The 23,999-nt window shown below is 41.8% G+C and overlaps 1 protein-coding gene across 2 annotated transcripts; it reads left to right on the forward strand.

The window, feature by feature from the left end:
* The first annotated feature begins 1,441 nt into the window (after window positions 1-1,441).
* XG (Xg glycoprotein (Xg blood group)) lies at window positions 1,442-23,729 on the forward strand. Of its 2 annotated transcripts, XM_049834513.1 has the most exons (9): window positions 1,442-1,530; window positions 12,567-12,608; window positions 12,950-13,006; window positions 17,289-17,324; window positions 19,905-19,970; window positions 20,880-20,936; window positions 21,588-21,626; window positions 21,915-22,034; window positions 23,222-23,729. In XM_049834513.1, exons 1-9 carry the CDS (start codon window positions 1,470-1,472, stop codon window positions 23,236-23,238), a joined length of 495 nt encoding a protein of 164 aa, XP_049690470.1. In that variant the 5' UTR covers window positions 1,442-1,469; the 3' UTR covers window positions 23,239-23,729. The 2 variants fall into 2 exon arrangements, with proteins under 2 accessions (XP_049690470.1, XP_049690469.1); XM_049834512.1 differs by lacking the exon at window positions 23,222-23,729 and having other exon boundaries at window positions 21,915-22,106.
* The last annotated feature ends 270 nt before the right edge of the window (window positions 23,730-23,999 follow it).

Consider the following 23,999-nt stretch of genomic DNA (forward strand, 5'->3'; position numbering starts at 1 on the left):
CTTTAGAACTTTTATTACTAGCTTAAAAGTAGTTAAGCCACCTGATACAATAAGCCAGGCCTTTATAAACCATTCTGCAGGTTCACGTTTGGGGGGGGCTGACCTACTTGAACATCAAACTTCTTGAAGATCCAATATCACCGCATCCTATCAGTCCAGTTTAGGTTGTTACGTCAGTTTTTTGTAGATAGCATAAAAGCATGACTTCAGAGCACACGCTGTATCCTACGTTCTAGGTAACTCAACAGAAACGCAGTAGGGGCTGGCCTGTGCCCTCCGTCAGACTGAATCAGCCAGCAACACCACGAGCCGTACAGACGGGCTGTGTGTGGTAGCAGCGTCCTGAGCGTATTTGCTGCCCTCGTCAAAACAGCGCTGACAAAACCGCCTGCAGCTTACCCCCAGCAAAAGGGAGGACGCGCACCCGTCTGCTTGCTGGCGCTTGGGCACAGCGTGACGGTGGCAGTCCGGTTCAAGAGACAAGTGTGCCGGCGCGTGTGTTTGGTAGAGAGAGGCTGTGACAAAACTGGGTTTGCATCACATCAGTGATTTTAAAATATGATCATGTAGAGAGAGATGGATGCATGATTTTTGTTCATTTTCCAAAGCTTTGTGTTCTTGTGCTTGACACTATCTGAGATGTCGCTCCATGTAGGATATGCATGGATATTTATATTTAAAAATGTGTCTAAATCAATGGAAAAAATCACAACAGACATTGTTTACCTTGTGAAGATAAGCATCTGCTGGGGAGCTACGCATGCTTCAGTTCAGTAGTCCAATGTCACATTTCAAGTTTATAAAATCAGGGTGTTTTGTCATCCCCCTGCGAACAATTCCCGAGTCTCTGCAAAGCAGATTCTGGGCCTCCGCTCCCCTCACGCGGCGGCCTGAGTTCGCGGTTACAACTCCGACTGGATTATCTTTACCGGCAGCTATTGCTCGGCCAAAAAGCAAGCAGGGAAGCAGGGCTTTGAGGACAGAGTACGCCGCAGAGATCTTTTTCACGTACGCTTTGGGGGAAGCCGCTCTCCTCTCACAAGCTGCTTGAGCTCCTGCAGCACCGCGCCCCGCTCCGAGGGCGAGGATGTCAAACAGGTCGGTGTTCCCTCCGGGAAGGAGGTGGATTTGGAGCGCGCCGCTCCCTCCTCATTGGGTGCTGCCGACGGTTCCCCGGCGCTCGCGCTCCCTGCCTGCTCCATAAATAGATTTCTTGGCGGGCGGGTGGCACCTACGGTGCTGGTCACGGCTTGGCCGCGGCGGGGTGGTTTGCTTTTGTTAGTTGTCTTGTACCGGGAGAGGTTTTGAGGGACTTTTCTCTCTTCCGTGGCGCTTGAGTGTGAGAGAACTCTTTGGACGCAGCTGCTGATTCCGAGTGAGAAAGCCCAGCGCTGCGGTTGCAACATCTACCATCATCGCTGGAAAAACAACAACCAGTGCAAGGCAATCGAGGCACTGCACAGAAGACCATGGGGAGTTTCAGAAGCGTACTTCTTTTGTGCCTTGGCTTTCTCCTAGTCCATGTAAGAGGTAAGTGACCATTGCCTTGGCTTATTTCTAGACCATGGTTATTAAAAATGAAAAAAATAACCAACTAAAAACCTAAACCCCAAGCCCTAAAAAATGTGCTTGTTTATTTAGGAATGCTTGCTGGTGTTATTTTTGTTGCTACTGTTTCATGAGAAGCATTCAAGCGTGTTTAGATAAGTACTTTGCAGTTTCTGAAGAGATACGTATCTTTTGGATGATTGCTCATAACAGCCGTGCTAGTTGGAGTTTGTTTACTATAATTTATTTCTCTTTAGTGTTGCTCATGTAAAATTATTCACAGGCTTGGACTTGAGTATAAACTTTTTAAATGGAAGCTGTAAAATGAGACCTTCCAGGGGAACTTAAAGTTTCCAAAGAGATCCTTAGTCAAATACTAACTTCATGTTTTTAGAGCTTTTCTTGGTTATTGATATTTCGAAACATATTAGTTATATTGTAAAAACAAATTCTGACTTGGTTTAAAAATGCTTATGCTTTCATATTGGTGCTCATGCTTTAATAATTATAAATTAATAATTGATTAACCTTAGCCAATGTTTTCCTGAATATATAAAATCCACACACAAGCATACATTCTTTTTTTTTTTCATGCAGGATTAATGAAGAATTGAATACAATTTGTATACATTTTTTGACAAACAAATAGCAGTTGGGAAAATGTAGTCCTTTTACATTGACTCGGTTTTCTATAATCAAAAGTAACTTTCTTTTAGCAGAACATTCTGTAAAACTTTTTTTGATATCAAACCAAATAGGATCATCCTCGTGTGCATCTGCCATGTAGTGTACTTTTTTAATATATTTTAATTTTTTTTTTTATGGTTTATATATATGTTCTCTTTTGATATATTAACATTACTTCAAAAACTTGTAGCACAGCATTCAACTGCAGGAAGAAATCAATCATTAACCACTAGTTCCAAAATAGCTGCTGCTGCTCATCCTCCCACCACCCTGATTTAAATGGAGTCCCTAGGAGATCTTGCAGTGAAAAAAAACTTGACTAAAATTAGTGCCATAGTTCCATTTTTAATAAACGAGGAATTATTTAGAGGTTCTCAGCAAGTAATGTGGCGCAGAAACAGCAGAGCAGTAGGACTGCGCTGGCCTGCCCCGTAGCATGTTGTGAACAGGGATGATTCACACGGTCTCTCATCACTGGCATGTGGACTTTCTTGTTCTGGAGGACTGTCTTACGTTGAATATTTCTGTTCAAACAATCTGAGCATAGGCAAGCCAATCTCCGTATACTCCGTCACTTTAATTACAAGGATAGTCAGCCTAACCGTTCCTGCTTTATACATGTGCTAATTTAGAGCCAGTTCAGGCCCTGCTTTGGGGAAGAAGTCATTGCTGAAAGCTGCTGCAGGCTTTGGGCACAGTCTTGTGACTGTGGAAACTATTTAATCCACTTTGGCAAGCAAAATGAATTATTTTGTCTATGGCAACAGCAACTGAATTTTATCATAAAAGTATTTGCCATGTTTCAGGGGAAGTTTACAGGAACCACTACTCAGTCTTAAGACATGATATGAGAAGGGCTTGGCCATGCTGGTGAAAAGGTGGTCTAAGTCCTTATGATAGGAAAGTCTATGGCACGATTCACCTTTTTATATGCAGCCTTAATTCTTACCTAAGCTGTAACCATCTGTGATATCTTCTAGAAACTACTGTGCCACCACGGCCAGACCAGATCACATCACTGCTCTTACCATCTAGCGTTTCCTTTACGTCTGGCTATCTTCAGTGAGTTGGCTAGAATAGTTTGATGGACGCATCTCAACAGAGGCATGGCATAACCAAGGACTACAAAGCACAAGGAAAGTGAGACCTGATATAGTTCAGAAACTTACATGCTCACTGCAGTCTTCCATACTTTTATCTACTCTTTGACTTTTGTTATTTCCAAGCTTAGGCAGGTTACCCGAGGTCTCCCATATAAGTTGAGCTGCAACAACTAATTGTCTGAGTGGCTTTTAGCCCAGCCCAAATGAAAGAAACTTCATAGAAACTTTTTCCACTGAAGTTCACGCTAACGTCCCACATTGGTTACTGCAGCTTGTCAGACCTGTGGTAATTCAGCTTCGGTTGTGTCTACACTGCCCACTTAGGGTCTGGAAAGACCCAGCTTAGGTCCTAGTCCCCCAGTAACTGAGATCATGCACCTGTTTGAAATATACTGTAGGTCCCATTCAGGCCATACACCTCAGTTTTGGAACATCCCTCAGGTCCCGTTTGGGCCGTACGCCTGTTAGCGTACCTGCAGTGGGGAAGCAGGACCACCCGAGGGCTGTCTCCTGGACGGAGCTGGAAAGCAGCTGAGACTCTCGCTCAGACCTGACTGCTCAGAAATGCTCCTCAGGTTCCCGATATAGATATAATCTAGAGATATCCGTGGTCTTTAAGCCCCACTGATACATCACATGTTTAGTCAGTAACAAAGACAGCCCAAAGGTTGATGATGTTTTAGACACATTAACTTTACTGCATCAGGTATTGCACGCTATGCAGGTAAAATGAACAGCATTTATTGCTAGCCAGTAAACCACGTACCTGTGTCCAGCTAAGGCTTACAAAGAAGTTGACTCAAAACTAATTGTATTCTCGGTTAATTAGCTAGGCACTTTATGGGGAGAAAATTACAGACCTGTTTGGATTTGAGACACTATGTGACTTATTTTTATGAATAATGTAGTTTTCACTGGAGTTAAAGGACAGAATGGGAGAGATGAAAAACACAGTTCTGTTTTTCTTATACTGCTCCATCAAGCTCCATCCTCGCCGTCACTCCACGTGAGGTCCCTGTGTACGTGCCAAAGCACTCGTGGTATCAGCAGGGATGTACCAGACAATGAAATCTCTTGTTGCCGGGCGCCAAAACTATTTCACTCCCAATACCAGAGCTGCTATCGTCTGTAGGCATGTCAGCGCTTTCATCCAAAGTTGCGATTGCAGTTTGATAGGTATACCTGAACTAGTTGAAACGGTAACAACAGCAGAGCTGTTGCAACATCAGAGCTTGGGAAGAGCTAACCACCAGCGTGGTTACTCAGCTTCTCGGGTTCATTTCTCAAATGTTGCTGCCACATTGCAAGCCTGGTAGCAGTGCCCGAACGGCCTGTTTTCACTATGTATTTGTCCCTCATTTGCATCAGCAATTATCAATCCCTTTCCATCCCACTGAGGGTAATAAATAAAGAAATAAATGTCATCATTCTTTCAAGATTAAAAAATCAATAAAAAATATGCCTTTCTGTGGCATTTTGCCTCATGGTTATAAGAAGGGACATTCAGACTGTTTTGATCTTCTTTACCATCAGAGTCTTCCTTCTTTTCCCCAGAGGGGCTGACATCTACGAGTGTTATGGGAAAATACTATCTAAAATTCTGATCCGTAGACAATATCTCATGAAGGCAACTAGGCCATCTCAATTGAAAGAAAGGGCTTGAATGGATTACGAAAATATAACAGTTCCACTTCCACTGTATAAGCATTTTTAAATTCCTGAGGAATTTATTTAAAAAGCTAAATCACAGCCTTATATTTTCAAAGGGCAGCAATGCTCCAGATTAAATGAAAACAAAGGCCAGAGTAGGCACTAAGCTTAGCAGACAAATTAAAGCAAAGTCCTTCCTTACGTCCCAGGTCTTTATAACATTAGTGGTGGAAGAACCAGGGGCATACATTCCACACCATGAAGAGTCCTGAGTTAACAGCAACAAAGCCTCCCGGATCACAATCTAGATCTCATCAAAACGGCAACTCTACCTTGCAGGTTACTATCTGCAAGGAGCAGAAATTGAGATATGGGCCAAATATTTCTATTCATAAAGATCGTACAGACCATTTTGTTTCCTGAGCGTAATGGTAGCAAAAAGAAGGCTGGCTTTTTGTTCAGAAATCCAACTCAGATTTGCAGAGCATTCTGCATGCCAAGACTCTTGACCGGTGTTGCCTCCGAAGGCTAAGCCATCAGATCCTCTTCCGAGTTCCGAGTCTCCTGCTTTTGAAGTTCAGGCACCAACTGATGCTCCATCACCCTTTGCACAGGGTCATTCAGAGAGGCTTCTCTGTGCACTCCGGCACCATGTGCAAAGGCTTCTTCAGCTCTGCAAAGGCAGCCTGATGGCTTTTCTCCTTCAGTCCAAATGAGATGAGAGGTGGCTCCTGACTCTCTGCAGAGACTTTGTTGCTGAATGGACATGCTGGGTGATGTCCAGCAACTCTTCCCAGCATTATTCTTTTCTAGAAAACACATTCTTAATGGCATGAAAGAGAGAAGACGCAGGTCTTGCTTCTTTGCTGTCTTGCATCTTAAACACATAAGCAAAGAATGCGTATGAAATGTCCTGATCATCCACTTTGACTTGGCGGTATTACTAACCCCCTCGGAAGCAATATAAATAATTATGTTGATAAGCTACTGTGACTTCAGGGGGCACAGGATTAGTTATACAACAGAATTTCTGAAATAAATTCAACTCGATGTTAAGTTACGGAATAGTATTACTGAGAGCCGTGTGACCCATATTGAAGAGTAAAGGTATTTTGCATGTATTTTACCAGTGTACTTGGGATGAAGGTGGGAGGAGGAACATTACAAGACACTCTGTGAGCAACAGAAATAGCAAAGCCTGGCATCTCCCTGACCTCCTGCATTATCTCCAGCTCCCTCTGTTGTCTCTAAGCTATCTGCTGGGGAAAGTGTGGATTCGCCAGCCCGTACTATGGCAGCGGGCGGTCACTCAGAGAGCCCAGCACAGCTGTTGCCTGTGCCGCACTGTAGAGTTTCAGTAGGAACGCTCGTAGAGGTCTCTCGTTTGAGCCTCTCTACTTTGTACAGTTCTCATGTGACGTGTCCCTCTCAGACCAAATGGCTGAAGAGGGCTGACAGCTTCATGAACCACACAGGGACAGAGAGCAGCTTTGGCCGAACAGCCCACGCCGCGGCCTCAGCTCCGCTTCCTCGCGACACGCGGCTGAAAATCGGTAAGATGAGCAAACATATGGTGCTGCTGCATCAGAGAGCCCAACTCTTTTGCTCTGCCTGTAATTTTGCAGCACACACCAGCATCTTCTGCACTCACTCTGAAGCAAACTATAGAAAATTATATCTGGGGTTTTTATGTAAGCAGGACATATCACATCAGAAAGAATGGCAGCTACCTTTGAACAGCTGTTGTTTGTCCACAGCAAATCAAACACCGTAGAACTAGAAGATTTTCTTTCATGTTTGATGAGACCATGCTGCACAAACCTAAAGCAGTACTGCCACTCTTGCTTTATTGGTGCATCTTATTTGCTGGTAATTATTTAAATGTGTTCTTGTATGAATAAGTGAGAGGGACCTTTTCATTTGCCTTGAATGCAAACTGTAAACAGAAGTGGCCTAGGAAAAAACACGAAGCCAATAATCAGGTCCATATGCTGTGGTCTATAGACTGGAACTTAGATCTTAATTACAGATCTTAAAGCATACTCATTTTCCACCCCAACATTAAGGGGTTGTAGTGGCAATCATTGCTTATGGAACGAAAGGGCCGTGATGGAAAAAAAAAGCTACAGCATTCTCATCAGGAAATACGGATCATGAGGGTATTACATCAAAGAAATAGTGCCTGCTCATTGAGATTTTGTCCAAAGTGTCCACTCTGGGGCGTAAACCTTTAAGTTCCCCCACATCTTTTCTTACATGAGTTATTTCCTTTAAACAAACATAATTGCTTCCTGAATAAAGTTGGACCAATAAGTGGCTATGTTCTGAATCACATACCCAGGAGAATACATCCATTTTTCCCATTAGAGGGGAAATATGTCTCATGATTGTATAATAATCAGAAATTATCTGTGCAGAGAATAACTTATAATTTCAGCTAAAAAGACCATAAAATGGGTCCCATGAGTGGTTTTGGAAACATATTGTTCCTTTTTAGAAAATTTTTGTTCTCATTTGTGAGTCACCCACTTCTTCCTCAGTCTCTGCCAGCTTCATAACATTCTAAGCTCATTGTATTCACAAAACAATTCTTAATTATACTGAAGAAATAATTTTTGTTCTTGTTTTTAAATAATGTAAAATCAACTTATTTTCCCTTTCTATCTAGCTCACATTTCTAACCTAGTTGCTTCTAATTTATTTGTAACACAGGTAATCTCATCCCAATCATATGACTGCCAGCAGTGTACTCAAAGCCCATTAATTTAATCACATTAATGACAAATGGATTTATCTAACACACATGTGCCTGTATGCATTTAAGATGTATGTCCACACACATGTATACACACATATAAATGCATTTTCTCATGGATCTTAGCTTCATTTTTAATACTAGACTATGCATACTAAATGCCTGAGAAGTTAATTTCATTCGTCACATAACCTGACTCTCATTCAGCAATATTCATGCTGCCTTATTTAAATGTGCGTCACTTTAATGGCCACAAGCTGTGCTCATATGGATCCAGTGCAGGACTGAGCCTACTTATGGAGATTCAAAATTGCAGAGTGATGCCATGGTAGCCTTTTGTCAGAAAACGTAACGATGAATCCCGTAACATCTGCCTGCAGTATCCAGCCTTGTTCCTTGTAAATCCTCCTCAAAAACTGTGGGACCTCAGACCCTTGTGATCAATCAACTACACAGTTAAAGGGTGATGGATCCATTTAACATTTAGGACACAAACCATAGGCAAAAGCTGCTGCTGTCTGCATTTTAGTGACCAGATATTTGGGTCACATTTTCAGAAAACTAACACGGGCAAATGTTTGTGAACATTAAATGCACATATGCCTGAGGACACAGCTTTGCAAGGGAGTGCCTTGGTGGGGTAAGATGACCTCAGCTCTGTGATGCTCCAGCAGGATTTTTCTTTATATGCAAGGGAACTTAATAAAGCTGGCTCAGTATCTCTGTGGCAAACAGCAACCGTAACAGTTTCCATAGTAGAGCAAGTGGACTAACGGGGATTCTATATCACCAGCCTTCCACACATGATATTAAAAAGGCTTATAGAAAGTATGGGCATTAGTGAAAGCAAATGTCCTACCCGGAGAAATCATGCCTTTAAAAGTAAATCTACTAACTTTGAAATTTAAGCTACTATGTTTTGATGCTTGTTTTTATGGAGTCTATTCTCCCCTGTCTGGCTGCTACAGAGAAGTCTACTGTTAGCTATGTAGGCCAGGTCTACACTTCAGATTTTTACTGGCACAGCTGCATGTTTTGGGTGGGAATGAGGGAATTACATCCCAAATAAGGCTGGCAGTGCCAGCAAAAGTCCTGCTGTTAGTATAGTTCATTGTGTTTGAGCAGCTAGGATAAACAGGCTCTTTTGCAATACAGACTGTATATCCATCTGGAAGGCTTGCTTTCTTAGCTTAGCATTTTCTCATTTGCAGATAAGGACTGTTCTGTGGTGTCAGGCAGGAGCTTACAAGCATTTTTCTCAAATTCTCTGTTATGAATCATTATAGACCACCCAACAAAACCCACAGTTACAATAACTTTACTTCTATGTAAAAACAGGGGTACTCCCAGAAGAAAGGCTAGAAGTGATGCCAAGAAATAGCATACTAGCCCAAAGCAGTAATAACAGAGATAACTCTGAGATAATACCTCCTGCATAGCTAAATCTCTTCATAACTTTATCCAGGCTAAAAAAACCCCAAACAAACAACAAGCACAAAAACCCCCCAACCAAATAAAAAAAATCCAAAGGAACAAAGCTGTTTTCTCCCCACTAAAATTTCTCTTATTCTCATTTTCATCAGTACATTTCCAGCTGTTTCTGTTATGGAAGCTGGTCCAAAAAAAAGGGGCCATTTTTATATGTGGAATTTCTTTCAGTCTGTTTGTTCTGTGAAGAAGTTTGACTAATTTATTTCTATTGTCATTTATCTTCAAGAGTTCCCTGAAGTGTTTGCAGTTCCTGTTGAGCTAAATATTCTCTGAGTCTCTAATGTGTTTTTGTTTCTAGACCCACCATTTTGCAGATGAAATCTGGGCTGTTCAGCTATTTAACCATCTGTTATCCTCCCAGATTAGATTCTCAAAATGTCTAGGTGCAGTCTCAGAAATGGTAATGAGCATTTAAAATTCCGTTCCACAAAAATGTTACTCCTTGCGGTCATTTGATGTTATTATCGGAGGAAGTCGGGATGGAAGTCCAAGCAATCTTTTGGTTTATTGGAATACCATTTACTGTGCTGCGCAGATGTCCACATACAATCTGCCCATCTGTCAAGGTTTATATTTACACAGCCAAAAAGAATTCAGTGTAGATTCCTATCTTACTCCCAATCAGCCATTCTGTGTTGGTGTCTGTTTATTTTAATACTTGGTTTATCATGAGAAATAATTTAAAAACATTAATCTGAATAATTTCTGCAGGGGATTTTCAGGCTTCTTTTTTCTCTTCTTAAAATTTCTGTAGTTGCCTTCTGTTTCTCCCTTGCTGTCTCAAAAGAACACCTCTTGTCTTTTCCCACCTTTTTGGCAACAGAGCAGACATACAACAGGAGAGGGCAACGTCGGTATTGTCCAGGAGAAGGGCAGATGTTAGTAACTGTTTCAGTCTGCTGTTTTTGCTTTAGTGCTCAGGCAATTGGAAGCATCTGCATCATCTTGCTTGAATTCCAGAATCTGTTTTGATTAGATTCCTCCTTCTATTTTTTTTTCTTTTCTCTAACTTCAAAGAAATATTTTCCTTGGAAGTTTTCCAGAGTCTTCCTTCACAAGACAATTTTGTCACGTTCTCTTTACAGCATTAGGACCTCAGTAGCTGCTTTCCCTATCAACAGTTCCTGCGTGTCAGGACCTGTAACAGGGGAGCTGGTTTAGCCAACAGCTCTTTGCTGTTAGAAAATTATTTCTGATGACTCACTCTGATCAGAAATGGTTTGAGCCCTGCCGGCGGTATCCTGCAGCAGCAGGGCTCAGGTCAGACGGACTCAGGACGCCAATCAAGAATGAAGATTTATCCAGAGGACAAATTCAAAAGACAGTCAAACTTAAGTTGCTCGTATTGCTGGCACTGAAGAAATGCTTCAGAAAAATAGAATTTTTCATATAAGTCAAGGCAATGTCAGGATGTCAGCCTGCGGGTAGGGGTCTGCATTGGGATCAAGTGGTCCCACAGGCGGGCAGCAGCACGGCCGTGACAGCCCACGGGCTGGGGCTCAGGGCCAGGGCGGGCTAGTGGTGCCCTCAGGGCTCCGGAAAAGAGTATCTTCTGAGCAAGACACGTCTCAATTTTATGTATTTATGTATTTTAAGGGATTCATATAGAAAAAACAACCTGTCAGCGTCTTGGAATATTACCCATCTAGGGACCCAGCCCAAAGGTTACTGGAGTTAGCTAGGTTGGCTGAGCGGCCAGGGCAGGGAAAGGAGAGGTGGTCCGACGAGGTGACACTCCAAGATCAGTTCAAATGATAAGAGATAAAATGCTACTCTAATAACAGTACTGGGAAAGCCTTATGCTGCTTTCTGCTTTTCCTCTCCAAGCATGGGTTTGTCATAATATTTTATAGGGACGGTTTTCTTTAGAAGCCATTCGCTATTTTGCATTCCAGCCTCGTTTTATCTTTTCCGTCAGGCACCAGATGATAATTAAGTTCACAGACTTACGTGAAAATCCTCATGGGAGTCAAAACATTTCTACTTTATGCTCCTGCTCTGATTTTTATCTGGGGATCACACAGTGTTTTACCACTGATAATTAATCTTTCCAGCAGCTCTTTGACACAGGCGAGAGCTATTATTGAGGAACAGTGATTAATGTGAAGAATGCCATGAAGACGGACAGCCCCTGTCAAGAAGAGAGGGCTGAGCTGAACCCAGGGCGCTGTCGCGCTGGAGAACCTCTGACAGCCTCTCTCTGTTCCTCAGTTTCCCCACCTGAACAATGATGCCTTTCGTGCTGTGAACTGTTCAGGATTTAGCAAGAAAAACACTTCATCGAAGAGTTGGGTATTAAGCCTTTTAGACAGGATAATAAACAGATGCGGATCAAGAGGCTTACTCGATAGAGCACAGCAAAACATTTCTGCTTAGGGAAGTCATGGCATGTGGTGACTTTTTGTGGGTTTGTGCAGGCTGATCTTGTATTTGGTGTGCAAACACAAGGACGGTGAAGTTTCAGTTCTGGATGAAAGCTAATGGATACATACTCTGCAAAGAGGTGTTTCATGAAGGCTATGTGCTAAAAGGAAAGTGGCAGATTGTAGAGAGTGGAAAGTAAAACTCATATGAATAATTGTGTGTGTTCAGTTCAAAGTTGTATGCTTCAGTTTATACATTTTAAACATTTTCCAGTTTTATTACCTGCCAGCTTCAAAGGTCAGGACGCTAATTGCCCTGCTGTGACATTTAATGACATCATTGTCACCTAATGCAGAACAGGAAGGTTATTTTCTCCTCTTTCAGATTTTTTAAGTTATAGCGGAAACTAAATTAGGTAAACACGTTTTTATATCTTTTACTCCTGGCATATGTTACTGGAAGAACTAAAAAAAAAAAAGTTGATTCACATTACAAGTAATCACAAGGCAGGCTTGCCAGTAAAGCTGCTCTCTGAAGGTGAGCTAGTAAAACAATAATGAAGATATTAAAAGTTCTCACCTAATGATTCTGGTTTGCAAGTACTGTGCTGAATGCTCCTTTCAGCCGTCTCCTGGCAATAGCCCTTGTGCCCTGTAACAGGCAACCTGTGTTCTTCAAAGGCATGTTTGCACAGCGGCCGGCTATGGATAACAGGAGAAAGCAGCTTCTCTTTGCGCTACCTGAACGAATAGCTTCTTTGATTTAAATGAGCCCATCTTGCACTGTCGTTCCGGACTGCACGGTACAGGGACAACAGCCGACAGCTTGCTCTGCTCCTGCTTCTGTTTGGATGGATTTTTCTTTTGCCTCTTACTGATGTTCTGGCTTTGTCCAGAGCCCTTGGACCTGGCGGTCATGGAAAACTGCCCACTGACTTAGTCTCTTTCCTTCTGTCACCTTCCTTCTAGGTCAACGTGATTTTGATTTAGCTGATGCTCTTGATCACCCAGGTAGGTAAATCTCCTCTCCTCATTTTACTATGGCATTTAGACCCAATAATAAAGCTTAAGTCCTTTTCCTTAGGACTGGAATATGAAGTGGCTGCTACATAAGTTAAAGAAATACAGAACTGGGAAAAGCTAGATTTCAATGTTTCTGTCATAAAATTAAAATTTTCTTTAAAGCAACAAAAAAATAATGGCTTTGAAAACATATCTCTTCATTTTTAGCTTCTGCCATGATACATAAAGATTTATTGAATGCAGCTTGCTAGATTTGCAAATACCTTATTTTGTTAAGTTGAAAAATTTTAAGCTGTTATTGTTTATTGGTCTGTCATTGTGTCCCACAGAGGACATAATTACCAGGAAGCCTACAGTGATCAGAAGACCGACAAGGCCTGTGCTGAGTGAGTAATGGAGACAACGGGTCATAACTGATTTTAGATATGTAGAAACAGTCTCACATCAGATTCTTGATCGTATTTGCTAATGAACTGTAGCTGAGATCATTTGTGTGAATACTAGCTGTCTTCTGTATGTAAAGTAAGTGGGGTTTTGACAATTACCAATTACATGTCTTTACTGCTTCCAGTAAGTCTTTAGAGCATGACTGGCCAGTGATGGCATTTTATTTCCTGAAGATCTTCTTCACGCTTTTCCAGCCTGTACTGAACTCCCTGGGGAGTATAACAATGGGTAACTGTTGCTAAAAATGGGTAACTGGGCTTCTACTTTTTTTTCCATTATCTTTTCTTTTAGCATAAATATTCATGATGCTTCATAACGGTCTTGGAAAAGAATCAGAAGGAATTGGGGTAGTCTTTCTTCTCCCCGTGTATTTACTTAATATCTAGTATTGATAGCTACAAAGACCTGTGTCAGAAAGGAAAAAAGGCTCTGAACAGTGGAGAGAATCAAAACGTTTTAGCTGTAGTCCTGAGGAAGGAAATTTCTGGCTATCGAACAAAATGCTTGAATCAGGAAATGCTGGGTAACATTAGCCCACACAACTTTCAGTCTTTTTCTGGATAAACATTGCAATAAGTCTTTAGGTACATGAAAGCAGTTACATTTTCCACACAATTCTCGGGCTCACTCTGAACAAACAGGGGGAGCATTTTGTGAATGCGGTAGCTACTAAATCCTGTAATGGTTGCATTCTTCGCACTTCATTTTGCAAAGAAAATCTGTGTTTGGCCTAGATTAGAAGTGTCTCTTGTAAAGTACTGCTATGCCACTGCCCTCTGCGTAGGTAACTGTCCTGATTTCCTTTAAAGTCAGTGGAAAGAAATCAGCATGTCTAGGGACAGTTCATATCACTCTAATTGTGGATTTGTTCTCATCCTAATATAGACATTTCAAGCAGGTTACTTGAATTGTGCCTTAAAAGACTGTCCTTAGACATGTTTAAAGGTAACCTAGGGATGCCAGTATCTACAGTGAAGCTGCCTCACTCACGTGAAAGGGATTTGATTTTTAGGGACTCCTAAATCTGTTAGAGATATGACTGTCAGATGATTATCAGCCCTACCTGAATCAACTTCATTAATTCTTGGGAATGAAGAACCCCATGTTTTCCAGAAGATTTTGGAATCTCCTTCAGCACTGAAGAGGACTGCACGGAGTTTAAAAGAAATTAAAACTAATTAAAAAAAAAACAAAACAGTGTTAAAAATCAATTACTGGATTTAGGAAGTGCACTAAGATGATACGAAAGTATGTCCTAGCATCTGCCCGATGTTTCATGTTAACCTCAGGGTTTCCTCTATGTCTCATTCAGCCAGTATCACTGAGAAATGAGGCTGGCCGAGATGATGATTTTGGTCCAGCTGAGGCCAATTACTGTACAGGCGATGTCCTCTGGGCATCACTTCCCACGCACATCTGCCGGAGTTGAAGCTCTCCTGTAGGCACCTCCCATCTAGTGTAACAAAATTCAACACAAAATTTCATGGAAGGGGATGTTTATTTACAAAATCTCTAAATAGGTTGATTTTACCCACTCACATTCATCCTCCTATTGATTTAATTCAGTCATATGCTCAAACCCACATATTCATGAGCACCAAGATGTGTGCGCTCAGCAGGTCTGGTGAGCATCATGTGCAACACAGGACAAGGCACACTGGCTACTGAGTCCTTATTCTGTCTCTGTGGTTCTTCTTGATCAGAAATGACAAGCCAGTTTATGTACAGATCTTTTATACCCTATCGGAGTCATCAGCTACTATGGAAAGGTCCTTTGCCTCATAATCTTGCTTACTTCAGCATCTCGAACCCTAGGCCAGGTTGCTGCCCACTGTGTGGTTTTGCTTGTTTGGGGTACACAGACTAGGTCCACAGACTATTTTCTGGGTGGGCAAACAGGAAAAGTAGTGGAATAGGTGGTATGCTGCAACCTGTGGCTTTAGAGTGCCCTTCTGCTTTTCCTCTGCTGACAAGTCATCTGTGCTGTCGTCTTATCAGAGTGCAGGCCTGCTGGTTTTGACAGAAACAACACATTCCGCAATTTTACTGCTGGGAACAGTGACTTTTATTGTCTGTTCTTTTAACCCTTTGCTCTGCTGTTTCTTACGGTCCCTAGAGACACACACATTTCCATTTGTATTACATTCATATCAACTTTAGCATTTTTGCAACAAATCTCTGCATGAACCCTCCAGAGTGGAGCCCTACATTTTACTTGAATTCTTCATCTTGATAGTAAATTGAATCCAGTTTGCAATTTATTGCTTCTTACAGTGTTAGCATTTTGACACGTAAAGGTATTTTTGAAATGCAACTCTCTGCTGACCAGACACAGACAGGATCAACATCTGACTTGACAAGAACGAACTGAGTCATGTAGTATGAATTTGATTATTTTCTTGCCAGATTTCCTGGTGACATCAGAGCATTTCTGAGTTGTTACACAAATGAGACTTGATACTGTGCAAAAGCAGCTTCCCACTCCCTTTGGAGATAAAGAACACAAGAAGGCAGAGTTCTGCATGGTGATGCATTTGGATGGATTTTCCTGGGGTTTGGGAATTCTGACACAATTATAATGAAAAAACCTATATAGTTAATTGAGCGTCTGTCTAATTTTCTGTGGCAAGAAGCATTGGTATCAAAATTTAGGTATATTTTGCTGTCCCTTTTCTTCTGATTCATTCTAGCACTTCACATTTATACAGAGCAAGAAATGCTTTTTTTGGAGTTATGACACCCATCTAATGTATTTCTGCCTATTACTCAGTGACCTTTCAGAGCTCACCATCATTCCATACATACCCTAAAATATCACCCACATACTCATATCCACACTGCATGTTGGAAACGGAGTTCCTCTTGTTTATGCTTCTGCAGCTCATGGACAAATTGTTTATTGGATGGAAAATTCCGTCCCAGGTACAGTGAGACAGTGCTGGGGGAATGGCAATAGCCTGTTGTTCACTGTGTAACATGCACATGCAGACATTTAAGTATATTTTAAAACCTTTATAGCTCAGCCAAAGAAAAACAGACTGTCACCCAACTTCAGACAGGCACATATGATTGCTTGAAGCAAAAATTTTTGTCACCATGATCCTTACATAAATTAGTTGATTCAATTCTGTCTCCCTAAGTAGGTTTATTAGTTCCCAGTGTTTGTTCTTGAAATGGGTATTCAGTTTTTGCAGTTCAACAAATTACACTTAAGCCAAACATGCATATACCAGTTTTAACCACATTGTTTTGGGTCAGGCTGAGATGGAGTTACTTTTCCCCATAGCAGCCCTCATAGTGCTGTGCTCTGCGCTGGTAGCTGGAAAGGTGTCGATAACACACCGGTGTTTTGGTCCCTGTGAGCAGTGCTGGCACAGCATCAAGGCTGTCTCTCCAACGTTCCCCCCTCACCGGCAGGCTGGGGGTGGGCAAGGTCTTGGGAGGGGACACAGCCAGGACAGCTGACCCAAACTGGCCAAAGGGATGTGGTCCACACCATAGGACGTCATGCTCAGCAGTAAAAGCTAAGAGAAAGGAGGGGGGGGCATTCATTATTACGACATTTGTCTTCTGGAGCAACCGCTACGTGTACTGAAGCCCTGCTTCCTGGGAAGTGGCTGGAGATCGCCTGCTGATGGGCAGTAGAAAATAAATCTTTTGTTTTCCTTCGCTTCCACACGTGGCCTTTGCTTTCACTTTATCAAACTGCCTTTATCTTGACCCATGAGTTTTCTTCCATCTTATTTTCTACCCCCCCATTCTGTTGAGGAGGGGAGTGATAGAGCAGCTTGAGTGGGCACTTGGTGTCCAGCCAAGGTCAACCCACCACAGACATAAATGTTAATAAATATATTTTAAAAATAGATACATTTTAATATTTTAACATATCTAGTTTTATTTATGTACTTGCAGATATATTAAAGAGGTATTAATCCTGATTCCACTATGAGATTTATTTTGAGCTTATTTAAAGCAGGAATAAATCTTTCATATTTTGAGTAGAAAATGTTGTATGATTTGTCAATTAGTGTGTGGGCAAATACTAAATTCTGTAAGAGTTTTCAAGAAAAGTGTAATATCTTATTTGAATTTATGGGACTGACCTGAAAAAGTTGTTTGTCAAACATTCAGTGGTATATTTTATATTAAAACCAACATTTCAATTCCCTCAAGAATTGTGTGTAACTCACTTCTCTACACCTTCCTCTTTTTCATTTTTAGACAATGATCTGCATTTAGGAGATGCTCTTGGTGGGGGTGAGTACTCTCTTCTTTTCTCAAATATAATGGTTGGATTTTTTTGGTAGTCTTTTTCTGAAGTCTGCCTAATTTGTGAAAAGAGATTTCAAGACTGTAGGAGGAACTGTAGTAATGGGAGTCATTACAGCTCATGTACAGGCAGCCCTTTTGCCAGAGGCCACCATGCAGAGCGGGGACAGCAGGATGGGCTGTGTCCGGTTGCCAACTATGGGAGCTTGCAGGCTGGCCTGCCTGCCTGAACTGAAGTCAGCTATGGGTTACGTTGCCATGCCAGGGTACCGCCGTCATGGCTGGGGAGAGGATGTACTGCCCGTCCAGCCCTGATGGTTCAGGGTGGTGGCTTCTGGCAGAAGGTTGAAGACAACAGGTGACGGCAGTAGTTTCTTCAACTACCAAAAATGAGTCCACCTAAGATTAGGAATCAGAGGTAACAGTGGATAGAGAGAGGTGTGAGCTTGTTGTAACTCTGCTGATCCCAGATCAGAAATGCAGGAAGGAATGTTTCAGAGATGAGCACTGGTGGACGAGATATAGCTTAAGCTTGAAGCAGTCAAGATGTTGTAACCTGCTATAACATCCAGGTATTTCTATAACATCCAGAACTGACACAGGAAGTATTCACTGTACTGTGCTGTGCTGTGTAGACATATGAAAACCTTGACTTTGGGAATTTTGGCACCACATTTTGTTTAGTGTGTTTAGAGGTATACCAAGGATGTGAAGTACTCTAGAAAGGTTCTTGTACACTGAAATTATCTAAAATGCAAGTACTATTGAATCAAGGCCTAAAATTCTACTTGGATCAAGGCTACACAAAAGAAAAATTACTTTTCAGCTCATTGCACAGAACCTCTGAATTATGACTCCAGTCACAGTGATTTGGTTTACTCATGTTTCAGTCTTAGAGAATCATAACTTTTATATTATTCTTTCCCATTTCCCAGGCTTTCTGCATTTCCAGGTTCCCCCATGGCATTTCATGCCTGTGTTTGAATGACATGTTAGCCCACACTTTATAAAGCTGAATCTAATTTTGTTTATAATTCCCATGTCTATACTGTCACTTCTTCCTGCCCATACTAATTGTTCCATTCCTGCAAGTTTTTAATGGGTACTTTTATGAGAGGACGGATTTAGTACTTTGATTAAATTATTAATGAATAGCTTAAGTATCTTCACTAAAATCCAGCTTTTCATTCAGAGGATGGCAAATGATGTTTGCCTCAGTTTTTATTTCTTTGCTCCATTTTCAGTTCAGGTTCTTAATTGACATTCATACATGGTGTAATGGGATTGATGATACATACCTCATTATCAATAGTTCTGAAGACATTATTTCTTCACTAGCTATGCCACAGAATGTATCTTCTTATGCTTAGAGAATACTGAATAAGTGCAATACCATAATAAAAATGAATAATGGGTTCAGTAGTTTTCTGCTTTTCTGCCGTGGTGAGTCTTCATTTGTTACACAGTTCTGAATGGAACAAGTCTCTTCTATTGAATTGGGCACAGTCTGATTCAGCAAAGCTTTAAGACTCTACCTAAAATTCATTGACTGCAGTAGGCTAAACTCGCTTGAAGTTAAGCATATATCTAAATAATTTGCTGAATCAGAACCTAAATGTTACTCACAAACAGAAGAATTATATTTAGCAGCTAGGCAAGAAGAAAACATGGGCATCTGGCATGTATTGGAGGTGAAAGAAAGATTTAAGGAGAGAGAGGGAAGTTGGTATTTATTTCTGTGACCTAACTTTCATTTATTCAGAGCTAAATTCACTGTCTGGCTAGAAGAACAGTTAAATATGGGACTGAACTGGATGGAGAAAGGACAGCAAGAGGGGACCTACTCTACATACACAGAGAAACAGCCCTGGATGTTAACTTTGGCAGGTTTTGACCCAAGTCAGCTCTTGCTACTCCAGCACTGTATGTGCAGTTTGGAAATTACTAATAGTCATCATATCTACAGCTCTATCCAGCACATCTCTTTCTAATACGTTGGCAAAAATTAAGGCCAAATACCAGCAAAAAGTCCTAAACAACAAAGCTGAAGTCTGAGTTCATTTTGCACTGTTCAAGAGTAGAAAATTCATCATGCATTAGGTGATTTCAGCATCTGTTAGATGAAACTAATCTGCAGATCTTATTAATACCTGCTAATGGCACAGAGATAACCTGTTACCTCCTGCCCAGCCCAGAACATCAACTGCTCTGTTGGTTCTGCATAACTGCACCACTAAAACCTAGAGTAACACACTGTGCTTCCCAGCTGTCAGCATTAAACAATGTTAGCACTCGCCAGAAATACTTTAAATACTTTCCTTCAACATTTTTGTGAATTCTTCTCTCATTTTAATTTTGAAAATATTCCCTTTTCACTTTCTAATTAGTTTTAGTAGCTAGTTATTTGTTGATACAGTGCTTGAGACTTTTTAACTAGTGACAAGGTCCTTTTCTTAATTCACTGGAGGACAAATTAGAAATAGGTATAAAATCTCAGGTCATCATACTCTTTATTTACAGCTCTCAGTGTTGTCTGTCCAACCATCTAACAATATTAATTATCAATAGGTGACATCCCAAGAAAACCTTTATATCCACCTCTTCCACCGCGACCAGGAAGCCATAGTAATTCCGGTAAGAATAGTTTCTCCTAAGAAAATCTAGCACTATGAGCTGTTCAGAGCAGATATTTTGAATAGTTTACTCTCTTATTTCTTTATTAACAGTTTTTATCATCCCTCCACTCCATCTCCCTTTTGTAATCACTGTTCTTGACCCAGTGTTTGAGATTTTCTGAGTTTTAATGTCGGTACCATAAAGCTTTTCTGTCTGCCCAAAATGTGGGATGTTGACTCCTACGTGGCATGAGACTAACACTCAGCTTGTTTGCCTTTTCATTTTGGGTATGTGTACATTGAATCATGCTAAGGTTCAAATCTGACTGCTAGCCACAGGGTGTGGATAAGCCTATGTTCAAATCCATACTGAAAAGTGCATCTGAGATGGCCCTGGGGCATACAACACGTGGGACTGGGGAGATGGATGTAGGACTGTATTGCTTCTGAGTGTGGTCCCAGACACCCACTTAAATAAAATGGAAGTGGCACATCTATCCCAGCTGCCACCATGTATCCCATATTTACTTCTGGTATGATTGTAGTAATGAGCTGTGGACAGGTCCTCCTGGAGTCTTTCCTGGAAAAAGGACCCACTGACTTCCTGCTCCAGGAACCACTGGGACTGGAGATGTCCAAATTATATAAGGATTTGTGCTACTGAGAGCTCAAGCCCACACATCCTACAGGTGCCAATACAGATGCAGAATGGGTACACCCCAACAATTTCAGTGCTCCATCTTCCAGGTGAATTTGAATAGCTAACCATTCAGTGTAGGACACCTGACCCATCCACCATGTCAAAGCTGGGATTTCAAAGGTCCCTCACTCCTCCCTAGAACACTACAAAAAGACTGGACAAGGGAGCTGAAGAGGTTACCATTGTTCAGGTAATTTTGCAACAGAAATCCTAATCTTTGTCTTGCAGGAGGTTTTGATGACTCAGATCTCTTTGATGGGAAGATTTTGCCACCACACATAGCAGGTATTTGCCAATTCTCCTTGCAGCTTGTAACTTGTAACTCGGAGCTGGCTGGTTTTGCTTTAGCAGTAATCTGTTTGTCACTGAAGGTATTGGACAAGACTGCTATTTTTACTTAGATTAGTTATCCTTCTCCACAAACCATGGCTTTGAGCCTGAAGCTCAAACTTGAAACATATTCCTAAACATTTTGCAGTGTTCTGGTATATGTCAGAACCCTGCGGGATTTATCCCTTTGTATTCAGCCAGGACAGTCCCAAAGCAAGGGGCTTCTGCCGAGAACTGAAAGTAGATGCATTGGGCCTATGATCTTGACTTAAATTACTAATAAATCATCTGATTGGCAGTAGAGAATAGCCAAAGTATACTGGCCTCCTACTCCCTGTGAAATCAGCTTGACGTACACTTCTAAGTATTATCCCTTTTTTTGAAGATAATATTCTTCTCCAAAAACAAAGTGTCAGGAGGATAGGCGGGTTACTTCTCCAGCCAGCACAGCTGTCGGTCAGGACTGGAAGGGGAGCTCCTCTCTCACAGTTCTGCTGAGCAGCCCCCTTTCACCTTCTGTACAAAATCACATGTTGTTGAGTAAAGACTCTGTTCTCAAAACAAGATGAAAACCATTTCTTGATGAAACTTCACCCTCTATTCCAGGAGAAGATGAGCATCATTTCAATCAAGGAGCAAACACGGGTATAGTAAATAAGTTACTCTATAATTTGTTTCTTATCATCATAAAATAGTAAGAAAATGTTAGCCTTATAAAAGTAGTACATATACAAAATTAGGCTTTCAGACATCATTTTCACAGCAGCTGTAATGTAATATAATTTCTAGTCTTCTGCTTAATTCTATTTAATGAATTTCTAATGTTTCACCAAACAATTCTCATAGTTTGGCAAAAGCACGCCTTAGTAGATAAAATGCTTAAGTCAAACCATTTCAGTGCCTCTGAAAAAAACCCCTTCTCTTTTTCCACAGATTCAGGATTAATAGCTGGAGTTACATCTCCTATAATTTCTGCTTTTGTAATATTAGTTGTTGGATCCATAGCAGCCTACTCGGCTTACAAGAACAAGAAACTTTGTTTCAAACCATATGGTAAGATCAAACTGGTTTCCCACTTTCCGAGCTGATTTAGTGCTGAAGTAGATGGGAATTTTACGAACGATTTCAGCGGGGGCAGAAATAGGTCAGGGATGAGGGCGTTTGAAAATCTCATTCTGAACAACTTCACTGGTCTTTGAGAGATGCTGGTAGTTAATGTTCTTCATCAAGGACAAGTATAGGAAGCCAAAAGGTGCCCAGAAGATGGATGTATGTCACTCTATGAAGGAAATTACCTGACGTGAGGTGCCTGCCACCGCAGAGGTGACTGACTGCCGTGGCTCTGTGTGTGGAAACCAGCTTGCGTGGCCCAGATCAGGCTCGCCTGCAGCACCCATGTACCCTCTGGCCAGGGCCTCCATTTCAGCTCCGGCCTGGGTGGGCCGCCGGCCCCGGCCTGCACCGCATCCCCACACACCAGCCCCGGCCGTGAGCCTGGATGGCCGGCTGGGTTTCCTGGCTTGGCCTTGGGCTGGTTGCCTTGTCCTCTGATGAAGATGGCTGGCCTGTCCACGGGGCTCGTTTGCCACCGCCGCACCTCTGCGCACCCGCCACTGGGGAGGCGATGGCTCAGGCTCCGCTGCGGCTGCCCTCGGCTCTCTAGGAACAGCCCGGCCCTGGCCCTTAGCTGCCATAGAAGTCAACTTAAACCTCTAATTCACATTATTTGTTCCATAACGGGACTAACGACTACGACATGAGCGAAACGCAGGCAGGGGTGGGGAGAAGCTTCACAGAGATTTCTGAGAGATCTGGGATTCCCTGGCGCTTCAGAAGCCTCGGCCTGGGGGTGCCATGGCGGGCTCCAGGGCCGGCGCTGCTGCCCGGGCGCTGGGGAAGGCTTGGGCAGGGTCACACAGGGGAGATCCAGCCGGAGCACGGCCCGGGATGCCGCAGGGGAGGCTGGTCAGGGCCGCGAATGCTGTTTGTGCCCTCAGGGTCCCGACAGTCACTTGTTTTCCTCTTTTTCTATGGCCAATGTGTAACTAAAGCATCAGGGCAGTGATCCTGTGGCCTTCTGGAAATGGGGAGTGAGACAAACGGGGAAGGCTCTCTGTATGTCTTTGGGGATACGAGGTTCCCACCCGCTGCCTCAAAAGGACTGGAGCGAAAAAAGCCCAGAAAAGCTGGCAAAGGGCATCCTTGGTGGAAATACTGACTGTTCAATCTTCATTTTTCAGCTGGGGATACAGTGTAAACCGCTGAAAGAAGAGTTGCCCTCTGATCACAGGCCTCTCTGGTTGGTGACATTCAGCCCACAGGTCCGACAAATTCTTTCTACTTTACCATTCTGACAAAAGAAAATCTTCCTCTAATGAATGTTCTGTTGAGACGCTGCAAACCTGCTCTCTTTTACCTGATGTCACTCTTGCATCTTGAGCTTTACGTCATCAAAGACATGCTTAAAATGTCCGGGGATTGTATTGAACTATCCGACCTGCATTCATAAAGATTGGATACGCATTTTGATTCACAATTTATTTTAAACAACAAAAAAATCAAGTTTAATATAAGTTAAAAATGGAAAGATTTTGGTTTGTGAGCATTTGAGTCACTGAACAACTCTTTTTTTTTTCCTGTTTTCAAAATTAGCCAAAATACTTAATCCTTCCGATAGAATAGGAATAAGGAAATTGATGTTTCCATTCATAGATGTTAGGTTTCTTTAGTATATTTCTGTATTGTCCATAAAATTTAAGGAAAACATGAAGTTGTATGAAGAATTAAAAATTTTAATGCCTTTACTTTGTATTTATGTCTGAATTCTAGCAAAGAGAAAGGAGGTATAGATGGAAAAATAATTCTTAATTTTAAAATACAGCATGAAAAGAATACGTAGATTGACAAACCACTGTTTTAAAAAAAATAAAAATGAGGGGAACACGTGCTGATTTTATTTATTTATTTATTTATTACTGAAATGGTGTTTGGCTCAGGAACTGGAATTTGATGTAAATT

The sequence above is a fragment of the Accipiter gentilis genome, chromosome 31 (genome assembly GCF_929443795.1).
Source record: "Accipiter gentilis chromosome 31, bAccGen1.1, whole genome shotgun sequence".
Classification (NCBI taxonomy): Eukaryota; Metazoa; Chordata; class Aves; order Accipitriformes; family Accipitridae; genus Astur; species Astur gentilis.